The sequence below is a fragment of the Panicum virgatum genome, chromosome 6K, assembly GCF_016808335.1.
Source record: "Panicum virgatum strain AP13 chromosome 6K, P.virgatum_v5, whole genome shotgun sequence".
Lineage (NCBI taxonomy): Eukaryota > Viridiplantae > Streptophyta > Magnoliopsida > Poales > Poaceae > Panicum > Panicum virgatum.
This window is the reverse complement of record NC_053141.1, coordinates 7,951,680-7,954,227: the sequence shown is the minus strand read 5'-3', so window position 1 is coordinate 7,954,227 and position 2,548 is coordinate 7,951,680. Positions and strand designations below refer to the sequence as shown.

General features: G+C 56.3%; 1 protein-coding gene across 1 annotated transcript; it reads left to right on the top strand.

Moving 5' to 3' along the window:
* The first annotated feature begins 242 nt into the window (after positions 1-242).
* LOC120711551 (zealexin A1 synthase-like) lies at positions 243-2,100 on the top strand. Its single transcript, XM_039997108.1, has 2 exons — positions 243-1,216; positions 1,310-2,100. Exons 1-2 carry the CDS (start codon positions 314-316, stop codon positions 1,937-1,939), a joined length of 1,533 nt encoding a protein of 510 aa, XP_039853042.1. The 5' UTR covers positions 243-313; the 3' UTR covers positions 1,940-2,100.
* The last annotated feature ends 448 nt before the right edge of the window (positions 2,101-2,548 follow it).

Genomic DNA, 2,548 nt, shown 5'->3' with positions numbered 1-2,548 from the left:
TTCTGTAGAAATATTCCCGACCATCGTCTCGATGTTTGACTCGTCGCATGAAGTCACATGGTGGCGGTTATTCCGAGGCAATCAACATGCAGGGAGCGCACATGGTTTGACCCCAAGATAGCTGGAGTTGGGTGCTACACTGCTACTTCCACGTAACCACCTGGCAAACAATCACCAATAAACAATTCAGCCTCACTGCTTATTATTTTAGGTTACGGAGAACCACCACTCACTGCTCTGCTATTTAAGTTGCAGCTTACTAAGCTAGCAAAGCCACACCAATCACCAGGAGCTTGCATTGGGAGCAACACCAATGGAAGACCACCAGCACTGCCTCTACCTCGTATTAGCTCTCGTCTCGCTGCTCGTCATCTTGCTCGCCAAGCGCCGGCGCTCCGCCGCGGCGCCCGAGCACGGCCTGCGGCTGCCACCGGGGCCATGGCAGCTGCCAATCATCGGCAGCCTGCACCACATGATCGGCAAGCTCCCGCACCACGCGATGCGTGACCTCGCGCGGCGCCACGGGCCGCTCATGCTGCTCCAGCTCGGCGAGGTGCCCACGCTGGTGGTGTCGTCCCGGGAGGCGGCGCGGGAGGTGATGAGGACGCACGACGCGGTGTTCGCGACACGGCCGATGAGCCCCACCATGCGGGCGCTCACCGACGGCGGCCGGGGGATCATCATGGCGCCCTACGGGGCCCACTGGCGGCAGCTCCGCCGGATCACCATCACCAAGCTCCTCAGCGCGCGCCGCGTCAACTCCTTCCGCGCCGTCCGCGAGGAGGAGGCCGCCGTCATGCTGCGCGTGTGCGCCGCCGCGGCGGCGGAGTCTCGCGCCGTGAACATGCGCGAGCGGCTGTCCGAGCTCATCACGGACACCACGATGCGCGCCGCGATGGGCGACCGGATCAAGGACCGCGAGGTCTTGCTGCGGGCGCTCGACGAAGCCATCGTGCTCGCCGCCGGGTTCAACCCAGCCGACCTGTGGCCGTCATCCCGGATCGTCAGCTGGCTCAGCAGCGCCGTGCGCCGCAGCGAGGAGATCCGTCAAACCTCGTTCGGGATCCTCGACGAAATCATCAAGGACCACCTGGAGAGGATGGAGCGTGGCGACGGCGGCGAGGTCGAAGACCTCCTCGACGTGCTGCTAAAGGTACAGAAGGATGGTGAGCTGCCGATCCCCCTCGACACAGACGTCATCAAAGTCGCCATCACTGTAAGCAATCTTCAACTCATCAATCAATTCAATCCGATCCGTTAGTTCTGTACCGATTACTTAGAGATCGACACTCCGTATGATTGCTCGCAGGACATCTTCGCCGGCAGCGAGACGACAGCGCCGACGCTGGAGTGGGCCATGGCGGAGCTCGTCCAGAACCCCAAGGTCATGGAGCGGGCGACGGCGGAGGTGCGACGCGCCTTCGCCGCGCACGGGTCGGTGCGGGAGGAGAAGCTCGTGGAGGCGGGGCTCCAGTACCTGCCCCTCGTCATCCGCGAGACGCTCCGGCTGCACACGCCACTGCCGTTCCTGATCCCGCAGGCGTGCCAGGAACCCTGCCGCGTGCTGGGCTACGACGTGCCGCAGGGCATCACGGTGATGGTGAACGCCTGGGCGCTGGGCCGCGACGAGCGCTACTGGCCGGGGGACCCCGACGCGTTCCGGCCGGAGCGGTTCGAGGCCGGCGGCGGAAGCGCGGCGGATTTCAAGGGCACCGACTACGAGCTCCTGCCGTTCGGGGCCGGGCGGAGGATGTGCCCTGGCCTGGGGTTTGGGCTGGCCAACATGGAGCTCGCGCTCGCCAGCCTCCTCTTCCACTTCGACTGGGAGGTGCCCGGCGGCGCCAAGCTCGACATGACCGAGGCGTTCGGCATCACCGCGCACCGGAAATCCAGGCTCCTGCTCCGCCCCATCCTTCGCGTTCCTGTGCCAGGCGTCTAGGTCCTGATCATGTTTGTGATGTACTGTGTAGTGGTAAACTTTTGTCATGTTATGTGCTTTATGGTTTGTTTTTGTGCCGAATAATCTTCTTTCATTATACTAGTTTGATATCTTTTGTGGAGAATCAATATTTATGAGTCGATTTTTTTTGCCAAAATCTATATGATTCCTGATGTTCCAAACTAGAGATAAAAGTATTCTAGCAAAAAAATAAATGTACAAAGAGCACACATCATTTTTTCATAATAAATTAACTTTTGGGAACAATATATAATATAAGAAGACATTTACACCTTACTCCCTCCATATAGGATTTAGATGACGTTTTGGACAAGATTTGAGTCAAACATTGAGAATATAAATCATGAACAATTTTTAAGTTATTGAGTTTGAAAATGTGAAAATTATATGAATAGATTTGTCTTAAGAAACATTTTCATAAAAATATACATATATCACTTTTCAACAAATATTTTTATAAAAATAAGCGGTCAAAGTTATACTTTGAAGACCGTGTCGCTGTTCTAAACGTCATCTATTTCTTATATGGAGGGAGTACATATGTTTTGCTTTGTGTGTTCCCAAGCCGATATTTTTTTCAGCGGTCGA